The 13071-nt window shown below is 31.9% G+C and overlaps 2 protein-coding genes across 2 annotated transcripts; both read right to left on the reverse strand.

The window, feature by feature from the left end:
- Nucleotides 1-407: 407 nt before the first annotated feature.
- On the reverse strand, nucleotides 408-6858 carry LOC108826456 (cinnamyl alcohol dehydrogenase 7-like). The gene is made up of 6 exons (XM_057003766.1): nucleotides 6770-6858; nucleotides 6453-6635; nucleotides 6235-6348; nucleotides 5169-5836; nucleotides 4876-5088; nucleotides 408-566 (listed from the first exon to the last, which is right to left on the reverse strand). The coding sequence occupies exons 2-5, from the start codon at nucleotides 6536-6538 to the stop codon at nucleotides 4883-4885; spliced, it is 1074 nt and encodes a 357-aa protein (XP_056859746.1). The 5' UTR covers nucleotides 6539-6635; nucleotides 6770-6858; the 3' UTR covers nucleotides 408-566; nucleotides 4876-4882.
- A 1579-nt stretch (nucleotides 6859-8437) lies between these two features.
- LOC108830312 (probable cinnamyl alcohol dehydrogenase 6) lies at nucleotides 8438-11436 on the reverse strand. Its single transcript, XM_018603916.2, has 6 exons — nucleotides 11286-11436; nucleotides 11078-11191; nucleotides 9543-9832; nucleotides 9064-9287; nucleotides 8836-8989; nucleotides 8438-8745 (listed from the first exon to the last, which is right to left on the reverse strand). The coding sequence occupies exons 1-6, from the start codon at nucleotides 11381-11383 to the stop codon at nucleotides 8537-8539; spliced, it is 1089 nt and encodes a 362-aa protein (XP_018459418.1). The 5' UTR covers nucleotides 11384-11436; the 3' UTR covers nucleotides 8438-8536.
- Nucleotides 11437-13071: the final 1635 nt, after the last annotated feature.

Here is a 13071-nt window from a genome sequence, read left to right on the forward strand (position 1 = left end):
CATCTTCTACACCGACAAGTCTGTACGCCAGAGCAGCTACGAGCGTTTAGGAAGGCCTATTTTCCCATTTTATTCGTATAAATTAAACTGAATAAGTTTAAAAGAACAAACCTCATTAGTTACTTCAATATGATTTTATCGTTGTCTTGTATTGCGTGCCGGTTCTTGTTGTCTATATCAAATAGTTGAGCTATGTCTTCCAATCGTATTTGCTTTGCTCCCATATAGTTCGTTCACATAACATACTCCTAACTAAAACGGTTTACACTGTTCAGATACATGCACTTGAATAGTACTCCAAAATTGTTTTCTTTCCCAGCCTAAACCTATAGTTCGAATTTAACTTTCCCAAAAAATCTTACTAATATAGCTAGCACATAATAAAATTCAAGTTGTTTCAGTTGAAAATCACAGTAGTAGATACAGACTAAGCCTTCACCAAACAAACTCGGAACTTATTAGACAAACTAAACAAGGAAAAAAAAACGTTTTCAGGGAATTAATTAAGTTTTTATGCTTTATAATTAAGGAATAGGATTCAATGTGTTGGCAACCTCAATCACAAATCCCCACAATAATAAGGCTAGGTTCTCTCAAGTTGTTGACACATCAGACTTTTAGAGTGTTGAGAAATGGACATGTCATTAACTGAAAAAAACATTGAAAACCAGTTATAACATTTAGTTTGTCCATGTCATTGCCACTGTGTTCAACTCTTCTTCTTCATTCATTACGGTCTTCGACTTTTCCGAGGTTTACGAAAAAAAAAGTAAAATCAAATGAGTTTCTTCTCTCTCTCTCTCTATGTTTCACAGCTACTGCAACAGATCAGTCTTCATTGCTGCAAAGTCTCCTCCTCACGCCATAACAAAAACAAATAAAGAAATGTTGTTGGGTTCGGTCATGCCTTTTGTCAAGTATCATGCTTATTGTCACCGATACCTTCTTCTTCTTCTTCTTCCACCTCGCCACAATTTCATTTCCTTAGATGTAGAAACGGACACCTCTTCTTCCTCCTCCTCCTCTTCCAATGTGTTTGAACCCATTGAGAAACCCATCTTTGAGCTCATAAGCGACGCGATTGATTCAATATAGAAAGAGACCGACTTGGTTGTGATTACGGACACAGATTCAACCGATTCGGGTCGGGTCCGGGTTGACCCGGTTCATGAAACCGAAGAATCCACCGTGAGCGATGCAGTAGTATCTCCACCACCGAAGAAAAAGCTAATCGAACAGATGGGTCTCCGTCTCTCCTTGGTCCACTGCTCAAAGCAATCGGCTTTCAATTCAATTTGATGACCAGCCTCGTAAAGTCTCCTCCTTTCGATCCCTTCACCACGTTCAAGCTCGCCAGACGATTCTTACTGACGCAAGTTTCCGTCTTTAGTGAAATTTTATTTCCAACTCTTAAGCTGAGTGGGTTTAAAGATACCAAACGTACGGTGAACGTTGCGTGCAAGTTCGGATGGGGTTTGTTTAGGGCCTTTTATGTTGGCGTTTTGCTGTATGGTCTCCCTCAATCTAGACCGGCTCTCTCAAACCGCTGGGGTTTTTCTGTCAAAGCAGATCGACTTGTACTTGGGAGATGGATACATCCGCCTTTCTCACCATGAACGGAGATCTAATGGAGTAAAGAGTTGAATTGTGATATGGATTGTATTTTGGTCTCTCCTCCAAACGATAAGGGAAGAAGAAAGTGATAATGATAGATACGCTCTTGTCAGAAACTTGAAAGCACATGATTTTTTATTGTTAAGTGATATCATGTAGTGGATCATTGTGTAAAATGGTATGAAGGTTTAAGGGTGAAGATGTTGGAGTTGCGCTCATCTCTTAAAATGGGTACATTATCGTGTAAAATGGTACGAAGGATTACCGGCATTTGTTTTTTTCTTTTGTTATGTTACAGCACTTTCATGGATAGTCTTAGAAAGAAGTTATCTGCTCTGGTTTCGTATCTTCTTTCCCTCTATGGTGATGCTTCAAGATAGATTTGAAAGCGGGCAAAAATCGTTTTCAGTTTCTCATCCAGTCAGAATTTGTTGGCACCAGTGTGAAAGAAGCTGTAGCGACTGTGAGAAACGGCACGAGTTATGTGAAGTGTAGAAATTTCTGATACTAGATTCTTTTATTATGAGTGATTAGTTGGTTAAAATCTCCGTGAAGTAGATCTTGTATAACAAAAACATGGAAAAAAAAATATATATATAACACCAATATGTATTAAGTGGCGATAGAGCATGTAGATAACACAAGTTCTTTATTTAGTCTCTTTCTAGAGAGTTGATATTGATAGAAAAATAAAGTTAGTAGAAAGGCACATATACTTGATAAATGAATGTTTTGTTCTTATTAAGATTTTACCATCGTTTATTGGTTTGTTGAGCCAATAGCATGTAGTATTATAAAGTCCAACAATTATTTAGCTAATTAGAAATAGACGAAGATGGTGGAGGTGTATAGATTTGCGAAGATATGTGTTTGGGGGAAAGGAAGTGAAAGGAAGCATCATGGTTAATAAAGTACTTCACAGACTACAAATGTTAAATCCTATTTCGGGTTTAAATATTCACCCTTTCTAACATTTATTTGTGTGTTGCATATTCACAGAATCTCTCAACCATTAAAATTACAAAGAAAAAGACAATATGAGAGGACACAAATGTAGAACAAATAAGTTTTAAAAGGTTATAAGAAGTAACACTTTAGAAAATTTGCATAGGCCATGAAAGACTCATCATAATCGGATAAAGTAGAGGAATTTTAGTTTTTTTTTAAATAGAGCAATTTAATTGTCGGGATCTAATTCGGTATTCAAACAATAAAAACTTAAAAAAAACTTGGAGAAAGAAACAGCATAAGTATATCGTTTGGAATGATTTAGTTTAAGTTCATCCTAAAACATGTTCAAGTAAAAGACATGGAGGATTTTATGAATTAAAGTTACATATTCATGTTGCATAACTTGGAAGAAACAAACATACACAAAAGTCAGTGATATTCTTTTATTTTGAAGGTTTAACAATTTAAATGAAAATTTTTTTTTTAAGAAAACAATTTAGAAGCAAATACAATAAAGCATATACAGGAAAAATTCTATAAACTAATATCTGATTAATTAATAAATACATATTAATAAATTTATCGATTCTTAATTGGTTTTGTTAAAATATGACATATATCAATAAACTATTAAGATAATAATTGTTAGAAAACTCTATGTAAATATAGAGTCATATTAAAATAATAATTTTTATATATAATGCTAATAATAAATTTTATTACTTCTTTATATTGATAAGGGGTATATTTTTGTTTTTTTAAGGTTTCATATTATTTAATAAAATTAAAACTAAAATACATTTAAATTGTATGATGCATATTTCATATCTCTATAATATTATTTGAGAAGTCAGTTTCCTATGTGTCGCACTCACATTAGTTCTCACGATGGTTGATTACAATGATATCCTTAATGAATCAAATATGTCTAATTACCTTATTAAAAATATTTATGTTTTCCTTTTTATTGTTGTTTCCTTTTCTTTATATAATAAAGAGAATTTAAAATATCTTAAAACGAAAAATATATATTAATATAATATGATTCATTAAAAGTAAAGTTTACAAAATAATCTTTTGTTTCAAAGTAAAGAAATAATCTTCCATTAAAAGAAGATAATCTTGAACAAATAATATATTTTTAAAGTAATAGGCATTTTATTTTAAATCAATCTATTTTTATAGTTATTAGAAAAATAATTTAAATAACAGAAATAAGATATTTAATAAATAATCAATATTATTCTTTTTAGTTTAACTTAAGTTTCTTTTTTTCTATTTTTGATATAATTTCTATAACAATATACATCATAAAATTTGAAACGAAAATATTTTTATATATAATGTGATTTCATAAAAGAGTTTACGAAAATAAACTTGGCATTAAAGTAAAATAAATCTCTTTTAAAATTTATCAGTTATGTTCTTATACTACTTTGTACTGATCATCACTTTATTTTTTTCTGGTTTTAGTTGCAAATTAACATATAACCATTTCTTTTTCAAAATCAAAAGTGTACTTACACATTCTAAGATGAATATCCAGACTAATACAATGAATACAATTAGTTCAATTTTGTTGAATTCGATTAAAAATAGTTGTACTTTACTCTGAAGAAATATATGTAACACAATATATCCACAAAATAAGTAATTAGACCAATCCAATTTTATTTAAATCTAAAATCAAAATTTAGCAAAAACTAATATATTATAATTTATAGTAATATTTTCTTATTTTATACATATAAATTATAAAATGTCCGTACATAGATAAATCAATACAAAATTCTCAATAATAATATACATTTATTACCAAAAAAATTCAATTAAGCTTGATTTTGTATTATTTATATATATGCATGATGTTTGAAAAGATTATTGTTGCTATTTTCATTGATGTAACTTTGAATCAATTAATAGTTAATTTTTACTATTTGATTCTCAAAACAACATTGATTAAATTATAGATATCTTAATTAAATATATATATATACAAATCTAAGACAAGAATGAATTAAATGAAATGAAAAATAAATCAAAACTGTAAAATGTAGAACAAAAATATTACTATTGAATTAGAAAAGTACATGTTATCCAATACATCCGAATAATAACCAAATAGATAAGATATTATATATTCAAAAGCATACAGATATTTTGTAAAATATTTATATTAGAGTTAGCTATAATTTGAAATATTATGTTACAGTTTCACAGTATAAAGTAAATTAACTAAATTAACAAAATTAAATTATTTGATTAAAAAGTAAAATAAAATCCCGCTGCGTAGCGCGGGCAATTACCTAGTAATTAATTAAGGAGTAGGCCTCAATGTGTTGGCAACATCAATCACAAAACGGTATCTAACGTTCCCCTTCTCGAGGCGTTCCATGGCAGTGTTGACATAATCCGCAGAGATAAGCTCAATATCTGCCGTTATGTTGTGTTTACCGGCAAAATCAACCATCTCTTGAGATTCCTTTATCCCTCCTGTCATACTTCCCACCACCGTCTTCTTCCCTGTATGTGAAACGGAAGCGTTTGTCTAAAAAATAGTAATGATGGGAGATAATGGTCAAAGACGAAATATAGGCTCTTACCTAAGATGAGAGGCAGAACCGGAAGCTCAAGTGGTTTGTCGGGTGCACCAACCATAATAAGTTTTCCCTTATATTTTAGCAAACCAAGAAGCGGAAGAATCGGATGAGTTGCAGATACGGTATCAATAATACCATCCATAGTCCCCATTGAATCCTTCATCTGTTCCGGGTCACGGCTCACCAGGAACAGATCCGCACCAAGCCGGTTAATCGCATCGTCTCTCTTACTATCTGACGTACTAATAACGGTAACCTTAGTACCCATAGCCTTGGCAAATTTCACTGCTATATGACCTAAACCGCCTAGTCCCACCACACCAATGTGGATTCCTGGCTTGTCTAGTCTGTGATACTTCATCGGTGAATAAACTGAGACCCCAGCACAGAGAAGTGGTGCGGCAGCGTCTAACGGGAGATTTTCAGGAATGCGGATGATGTAATCCTCTTCACAAACCATGTGGTCAGAGTAACCACCATGGGTCATGGTGTCATCGTAGTACTTGCCTCCGGACGTTATGATCATTTTTGGACAGAAGTTCTCTTGGTCATCGGTGCAGATATCACATGACCGGCACGAGCTGAGCATATAACCAACTCCGACTTTGTCTCCGGCTTTGAATTTAGTCACTTTGGCTCCGACTTCAATAACCACGCCAACAATCTCATGCCTGAAACAATTTAATTCTAATTTAATGATCATTACATATTTTCTTTTTCCTGGTTCAAACCGAGATTTTCTTATTAATTATGGAATTTTGTTCTTATTAATTAACATCTTTAATGGATAAGCTAATAACACTATTTTCTGTTCACCATAAGACAACTATACAAAACAAGATCGAGTAGTGTCTGGAAAAGTTTGTGTCCAGGCATCAAAATTTATAACTAAAGTTAACATGTCTCATCTCATCCGGTGCAATATACAAAAGTACTCAAATCGTCCAAAACCCAGCATTAGGTTTGCTGGGTTTACTAATTTTATTTCAATAAAATCTGGTATTAGTTCAAAAATAAAATCTGATATTAGTCGACGATTACATTTGAGTATGAAAGTGGTGTTTCTTACCCGGGGACGAGAGGGTAAGTAGTAAATCCCCACTCGTTTTTGGCCATACATACATCAGTGTGGCAAATTCCACAGAACAACACTCTGAACCTCACATCTTTCTCTCCCGTCTCCCTATACATTAATTCCACCAAAACTTATTCTTATTCACATAAGAAAATAATTAGGTTAATACTTTTTATAGAAATTACGTAATCCATTAAGAAGAAAACTGGAACCTTCTTGAGAAACGGAAAGGCGAGAGAACTCCGGATTCGTCTTTCGCGGCCAACCCGAACGCCTCCCTCTCAAAAACCTTCCCCATGATTGATAAACAACAAGAGAATAGAACTTGGTTTTTTTGTACTAACTGAGAAGTGTAGAGATAATGAGGCGAGACACAGGTTTAATATAGGAGAAGCCTGCAGAACCAATGCTAAGAGGAGTGAGGACCATTGCCGGTATGTCATTATTTATACCGGCCATATATATACACGAAAAACCAATAATTTTCAAAAAACTATTAATGTTATCATATTGAACAAAATATGCTTACCGAGAGTTATACTTCTACACCCCATAGTGAAAATTTCATAATAAAGAAGTTCTACTATATGATTTTTTTTTTGTATTCGAGTAGATTCGCAAGAATCGCAACATAGTTGAAAATTTTCAACTGAACATGATGTGTTTTTTATATATAAAAGGCTTGTAAGAAACAAATATATTAGTCATAAAACTCATATTTTTGGCGGTAAGAAAAGCTTAGATTTTTAAATTTTTGGGTTTTGTCGTACAAAGGCAAAGATAAAAAGTCTTTAAAACAATTGAAGCCTAACTCATTTAACTACATTACTAATGTCACAAGACGCGACATGGAAAATTTAAGGTCAGTATGGTTGCCCGTATCAACTGTCAACAATTAGTCCAAAAAAAACTTTGAAAGTTATATTCATAACTAACTTAATCCATACGTGGGAAATGTTCAACCACATATATTATAGGCAATTTTCATGCAGGATCAGTTCACTCTGACAAGTCATGTGGTGGACCATTCCGAGTTAGGAGTCCACATGATATATGATATATCAATATACAATGCGAAGACTACGAGACAAATTGTTCTTTTCTATATTTTCATATAAATTTAATTAACAAGAAGTCAAATAAAAGTGAGAAAAACAGGATAGAAGATAGACACTAAACCCATCACTTCAGTAAAAATGATATTGTCTCATGTTGCTAAAAAATGATCTTGTCTCAGCAAGAAGTCAAAATACAGAAGACAAAAAACAACAGGGTATAATAGATATGAAACCCACTAGTTAAATAATGATAGTTGTGTGATATGAAACCCACTACTTCAATAACAAAGGGATTGTGGAATATATGGGAATCATGATCATATCTCTAACCATGTTGTTCATATACAGATCACATCTAAAGTTTTAAAATAAAAATAATAATATATAATAATATATAACTAGATCTTGACCCGCGCTTTGGAAGCGCGGAATATTTTACGATGAAAATTCACTAATAACTTAACAAATATTTTGGTAATTTTTAAAGAGTGTGTATTTCAAATATTTTTGTATTTAAATCAGTGTTTTTAAATTCAACCCGATTGTGATTATACCGGTTAATTCGGCGATCTGACAATTCAATTTAAGTTTTTAAAAAATTCATATTAAAAAATCACTAAAACCTGAGACTAACCGATTAAACTGATGGATGACCGATATATAATCTAAGTTGATTTAAATTGTAATATTTTCATAATTTGTAATCTTATAATCCAAAATTTAAAGCTCATTATTTTGCAATTTATGAAATTATGACGTTTCTAGAAAATTTTAAAGAGAAAATGATAGATATAAAATAACTAAAATTAATTATTGTATTGTTTGGAAACATTGATAGTAGTATAAAAATATATTGTTTGGAAACATTAATAGTAGTATAAAGAAATAAGTATATTATTTGAAAACATGGATAGTAGTATAAAAGTATAAAGAAAGGAACATTAGTGATTTAATGTATGTTTAACTATAAAGTATAAAAGTGTATTTAATTTAAAAACTTACAAAATAAATGTTAGGTCCAACAGAATGTTTCTGTTTTAATAAGATAAGATAACTAACCAAATTATTTGAAACATCCTAGCTTATGAAAATCAAACCTTTCGTTTTCGTCCTAGTGACAATCACTTGAATTACATTCATTTGATTAAATTCAGTTTATTTGGAAAACAAATGCTCCCATTTTGAGACTGTGATTACAATCCAAACTAATGACATGGAGTAAACATAAAAGATCGAGTTTAAGATCGAGTAACAGCCAAAGTGTTCGCAATGTCAATGACAAAACGATATCTAACATCTCCCTTTGCAAGTCTATCCATGGCGGTGTTCACATACTCCATGGATATGGTCTCAATCTCTGCTTTTATTCCATGCTCAGCGGCAAAATTAATCATCTCTTGCGTCTCTTTGATTCCTCCAATAGCACTTCCCGCAATTGATTTCCGTCCTGTTAAATCACGGCTTTTTTTATTTTAATGTTCTAAAGGCTGAATAAACATATGAATATAGTGGCTACTCGTTAGGGTTATACGCATACCCAGGATTAAGGAAAATGCATGTAGATCAAATGGCTTCTCCATTGCACCGAGTAGAACAAGTTTACCGTTGGGTTTGAGTAGTCCAACTAATGGTAAAATCGGATGTGATGCAGAAACCGTATCGATTATACCATCCATAGTTCCCATTGCACCCTGACATAATATAAACTCACTAATTAAAGCTCGATATAAGTATTACATTAAAACTAATAGTTTTTATGTTTTACCTGCATTTGGTCTTCATCAGTACTGACCAAGAACCCATCAGCTCCAAAATTTTCAAGAGCATCCTTAGATTTCCCAGCTGTCGAACTAACCACCGTGACTTTACTCCCAAATGCTTTAGCAAACCTCACCCCAATGTGTCCGAGACCCCCTAGCCCCACGATTCCGACATGTTTCCCCGGTCCGGCCAGTCCAAAGTACTTCATAGGACTATACATCGAGATGCCTATATATAATAGATAAACAACATTTACGTATCACCTTACAAAGATTACACAAATTTAGAAACAGTTTAGATCAATAAAATGTGTGTACTTTGAATATAGAAATGAAAATATCATTATATATTTTTGGTATCTGAAATAAGTATATCGAATTCATACGGACCAATAAGTCTACAAGATGTACATAATGCGGATCAATAATATAATGATTTAGTGATCTTCCAAATGAAACGTAACTATTTTGAACTGATATATACCTGCACAAAGCAAAGGTGCGGCCGAAGCGAGAGGCAACGGGTGCGGGATTTTGACGGCGTAACGTTCGTCGACAACGATGTGATCAGAGTATCCACCATAGTTAACCGTTCCGTCGTAGTGAACTCCGTTATAGGTTGCGACTGCTTTAGTGCAGTAGTTTTCTTGATCTTCACGGCAGCTCTCGCACGTGCGACATGAATCTACAATGCATCCCACACCGATTTTGTCTCCAATATTGAATTTACTCACTTTCCTCCCTATCTCAGTCACTTCTCCGACGATCTCGTGACTACAATATACAATCACACGTTTGTGTATATCTTACAATGATATGAAACATTGCATGTTATTTTAGGCAAAAAAAACATTGCATGTTATTGAAAGAGCATTTATTTTGTTACGAGAATTAAAATAATACTCAAAAGATCACAAACAGTAATACAGTATGATCTTTATAAATAAGACTGTAGTCATTCTTTTTTTTAAAGTTTGGTCAGATCAGTTTTACCATGATATGACGAATTTCTCGTTTAGTGAATTTTTTTTTGGGTCAAGTTTTCATACTTTTTTTATTTCTTCTTCCCAAACGAAATACCATTACTTTTTTTTTTGAAATACCATTACTTGTTTAGTTCTATCATCTTATTTGAATTATTATTATTATATATATATATACACACTTTCAAACTAAAATGCTGAAAAAGTTGACAATAAGAAAAGTGATAGAATTTCATTTTGATCGTTTTTGTTGAAGTTCCATATCGACAATATTCATATTCATTTATAATAGTCACTATATCTTAATCGTTTATCAGAACAAAAATAGAGAGAGAGAGTGTGTAAGCTTATAAGTCAACTTGACAAAAGAAGAAAGGCTAGTACTAATAGTCAACTCGAAGTAATGGTGGTAGTAATGGAGGTGAGTGCTCATTTTGGCAAAACTCATGTGAGAGTGATAATTGATTTACCTAACTAATAATTTTTAATTTAGCCAAATGAAAAAAGCTAGGTAAGTGCTCCACTATAAAAAGTGGGCAAACAGAAAATCGCCACATTTAATTCCACTCAATTATTATTTGTTCTCTAATAAGTAATTTTACCAGCCAAATCGACTATTTTAGTATTTTCTGAAACACATGGCAAAATAGTATATCACCAATACCCAATACACTTTTGATTAGTAAACTATAATCCAGGTTAAACTAAGCAATTCATAAAGATAAACCTACAAAAGTAAAGTTTACCTGTATATTTTCAACATTATGAACCAAACAAGAGGCTCTTGGTATAATCATAAACTATTGAAACTACTATAAACCAAACTTTGGCTTTCTTGACAAGTGTTTCTCGATCAAATTATTTATTGCTAAATGTCCAAAATTCAAATATGTGGATTTACTGGGAAATTAATCTTGAAAAAAAAACACTACTGGACTATATAGACGCTTGATTTTAACGCAGTGATAATTTGTTATATCTAAAGAATCTATAAATAATTAGATTTTGAGAAGAAGAAAGACAAGAAATTGCGTACCCAGGAACTAAAGGGTAAATAGAGGAATGCCATTCGTTCTTGAGACAATGGAGATCACTATGACATACTCCACAGTATAACACCTTCACTCTCACGTCTTCTTCTCCTGTTTCTCTGCGCATATATCATCATGTAACAACTTCACCATCAAAGTTACATTAATCATTTATCATGTAACATCATCATCATCAGTACTCATTCATCTTACCTTCTAGAAAAGACAAAGGGAGAGAGATGGCCTGAGGAGTCCCTTGCGGCCCAACCCAACGCCTCTACGCTCTGATATTTCTTTCCTAATCTCTCCATCTCACTCTTTTTCTCTCTCTAATTTCGAGCAATTAACAAGGGACCAGATAACCTACCTATCTTAATTATATATATGGGAATAAATAGGATCTAAACGTTGTCGTTTATTCGAGAACTATTGTTTTGACTTTCGGTATGACACATGATCAAAGCATGTACTAAATTTTTTGACCCAAAAAAAAAGCATGTACTAAATTTTAATAGAATTCTACATGAGTCATTCATTTTTTTACCTTTCATTTCTTTGAACAACTTTTCTTACTTTTCATTTTTTTGAAGTACTTTTTTTTACATTTCATATATGTACTTCTTCCCAGATATATCTAAGAATATAAAATTATTATACATTTAGATATACTACCATGATTATTAGTGTTGTACTCTCTCCATTTCATAAAATTACATATTCTAGAGAAAAACTTTGTTTCAAAAAGATCTATTTTTTTTTTTACATTTTCAATGTATATTTTATTTATTAATTGTAAACTTCGAAAAATTTAATTGCACTTATTTGATTTTTATTGGTTTAAAATTATAGGAAAAAAATAATCACAAAAAATTATACATATATAAAAGAAATTTAATATGTTTTATTAATATGTGCGAAAAATCTAAAATATGTAACATTTTGAAATGGAGGGAGTACTATTTATCTGTTAAAAGATCGCATATATAGTGTTACTTGAGGGACACACACGATTGTTCGAATTTGAATAAGTTATCACTAGCCCTTAGCAATTTTACATGAGCATTGATAATGTGCGTTAGTATGTATAACGCTTGAATTCCATGTTTACCGATCGCAATATCACAACCTATTAACCCGATCATGAAAATAGGATTGGGTTTAGCTTCCTTACTGAAACAAATCCAGTCTGTGTTATATTGAATACGCTTTCCCACGTCGTTGCTTTATATGTCTCATTTCCACTCACTGTCACTAGGAAGTGGGCTCGCAAGTAGTATGTCATAATGTGGGCTCGCAAGTGTATATTATTGGACTTTTCTGTTGTGGACTTGTGGGCTCCCAACTAGTAGTATGTCATAAGATCATTCTTCGTTAAAAATTGAAATATATCATTTACGTGTAAATATTTTTAAACGTTTCCATCCGAAGTAAACAGACGAAGTTATCTAGGTTACATTGATTGGAGACTTGGGTAGAAGCACAGAGAACACTATCGAGGGATTACTAAGTTTAGGCTTCAGGGTTTCTGGGCCTTAAGACTAATAAGGGAAGTTCGTACGTTGCATCGAGTCTTGGCACTAGTCCATAGAGATTATGCAAATAATCGGTAAATATTACATAGATATAGTATATATAACCTATGTGTGTGTGTGTGTGTGTGTCTGTAAATGAACACTTCGTATATATATTTTATGGTCTGCCTCGTTGGATTTAATCATATATGTAATTTTATAGCCTGTTTTCATGTAAATACAAGAATGGTCGTTATACCACAACCAAAATTTAAATTCGTTGTAATCAACATAGTTAGAAAATAGTTAATACTTCAGCTAGTCTTATAATCTTATTCATACATTCGAAACTGGACATACTTAAAATTTCTGAACACAAATAATAATCTAAGATCTTAGTCTATAAATGTATTAAATAAGAAGGCAATTACAAAACTAATCCAGAAATAAATATAATAATAAATAAAATTTATAAATTAATTATCTAT

Source organism: Raphanus sativus, chromosome 2 (assembly GCF_000801105.2).
Source record: "Raphanus sativus cultivar WK10039 chromosome 2, ASM80110v3, whole genome shotgun sequence".
NCBI classification, from domain to species: Eukaryota; Viridiplantae; Streptophyta; class Magnoliopsida; order Brassicales; family Brassicaceae; genus Raphanus; species Raphanus sativus.

Excerpts from the sequence above, each read along its gene's own strand:
- LOC108830312 (XM_018603916.2), bottom strand. The coding sequence starts at position 11,383 with ATGGAGAGATTAGGAAAGAAATATCAGAGCGTAGAGGCGTTGGGTTGG. Across the intron at positions 9,833-11,077 it reads ATTTACCCTTTAGTTCCTGG|TCACGAGATCGTCGGAGAAG; the intron begins GTACGCAATTTC and ends TGTATATTGTAG. Across the intron at positions 8,746-8,835 it reads TGCATTTTCCTTAATCCTGG|GACGGAAATCAATTGCGGGA; the intron begins GTATGCGTATAA and ends GTGATTTAACAG.
- LOC108826456 (XM_057003766.1), bottom strand. The coding sequence starts at position 6,538 with ATGGGGAAGGTTTTTGAGAGGGAGGCGTTCGGGTTGGCCGCGAAAGAC. Across the intron at positions 6,349-6,452 it reads CCTTTCCGTTTCTCAAGAAG|GGAGACGGGAGAGAAAGATG; the intron begins GTTCCAGTTTTC and ends ATTAATGTATAG. Across the intron at positions 5,089-5,168 it reads GGTTCTGCCTCTCATCTTAG|GGAAGAAGACGGTGGTGGGA; the intron begins GTAAGAGCCTAT and ends TTTCACATACAG.